Source organism: Perissodus microlepis, chromosome 15 (genome assembly GCF_051167445.1).
Source record: "Perissodus microlepis isolate ML-2025 ecotype Zambia chromosome 15, ASM5116744v1, whole genome shotgun sequence".
Classification (NCBI taxonomy): domain Eukaryota; kingdom Metazoa; phylum Chordata; class Actinopteri; order Cichliformes; family Cichlidae; genus Perissodus; species Perissodus microlepis.
In genome coordinates, this window is record NC_140475.1 from 16,294,617 (window position 1) to 16,295,598 (window position 982).

Here is a 982-nt window from a genome sequence, read left to right on the forward strand (position 1 = left end):
TTCTTCCTGCAAAGAAACAGAACAAAAAGTACAATTGTAGCCACAATTCTTCGTAAAGCTCCACAATCTCACTGCTTTCGCTGAAGAAAAGTAAGATAATTAATCAGGTCAACAATGAGCTGATGCAAGAAAGCCTACTGTTTCTTATCATTTAGCTGGAATCCCGATAAAATTACCCAGAAGATTAGAGCTAGCCAGCTTACTGCCAGCTAGCGCTTAGCCGACGAGCTAGTTGAGCTAAAAAAAAATTTCCAGCTGGCGGAATAACATCCTTAAAAGCAAAAAGCAGCCATACTCACGTCACTATCGACTTCGATGTCATCGTTATCACTCATTCTTCGATTAAATAGGCTAGTTTAAACGGACGGGTGGCTAAAAAAACAACATGAATCAGCTTAGCACCGAGCGGCGCTCCTATACACGGACAGCTAACAGCTCACGTTCTGTTTGGACGAAGCCGAGGTGGACTCTACGGGCTCCACGTGACTGCACTCCACACACGCAGCTGCCACACCGCTGTACACATGCGCAGAAGCAAGAGGGCTTTTGGGAAGTGTAGTCAATAGGATTGGTTTTCTTAATTTCTCAGATGCAAATTAATATTTGTGGAGCATTTTACTACAGGTAGTATTTATAAAATATATAATTTCCCCTGGATGAGTCAAGAAAGCATTATACAGAAAGTCTGAATACCGTTGTAAATGTAAGCAGTTATTATTTCTAAACTACAATATCCAGGAGGGATTTCGCTTGTATACTACGTCACAGCGTCTTTATTTTTCTGATTTGCATTCTGGGAATTGTGGTTGGAGTCGTATTTGTATGTCAGAAGAGCTAAACGGGCCATGGCTGAGACACGTGGATTTCAAGAACATACTGAAGAAACATAAACTCTCACATGCTCAGGCCCAGCTACAGCAGCCTACAAATATACACCAATCAGGCGATTCATTCCTAATATGCCTCTCCTTCTTTTCTGTTT

At 41.6% G+C, this 982-nt stretch overlaps 1 protein-coding gene across 4 annotated transcripts in view; it reads right to left on the reverse strand.

The window, feature by feature from the left end:
* max (myc associated factor X) overlaps window positions 1-487 on the reverse strand; it is a 16,754-nt gene extending 16,267 nt beyond the window's left edge. For 2 of the 4 annotated variants that reach the window (XM_084952282.1, XM_084952281.1), the window contains exon 1: window positions 300-485. In XM_084952282.1, the coding sequence (XP_084808408.1) occupies window positions 300-335 (36 nt within the window). In that variant the 5' untranslated portion in view covers window positions 336-485. Of the gene's footprint in view, window positions 1-299 lie in introns of all 4 variants that reach the window. The other 2 variants (XM_084952280.1, XM_084952279.1) reach the window with 2 other exon arrangements.
* Window positions 488-982: the final 495 nt, after the last annotated feature.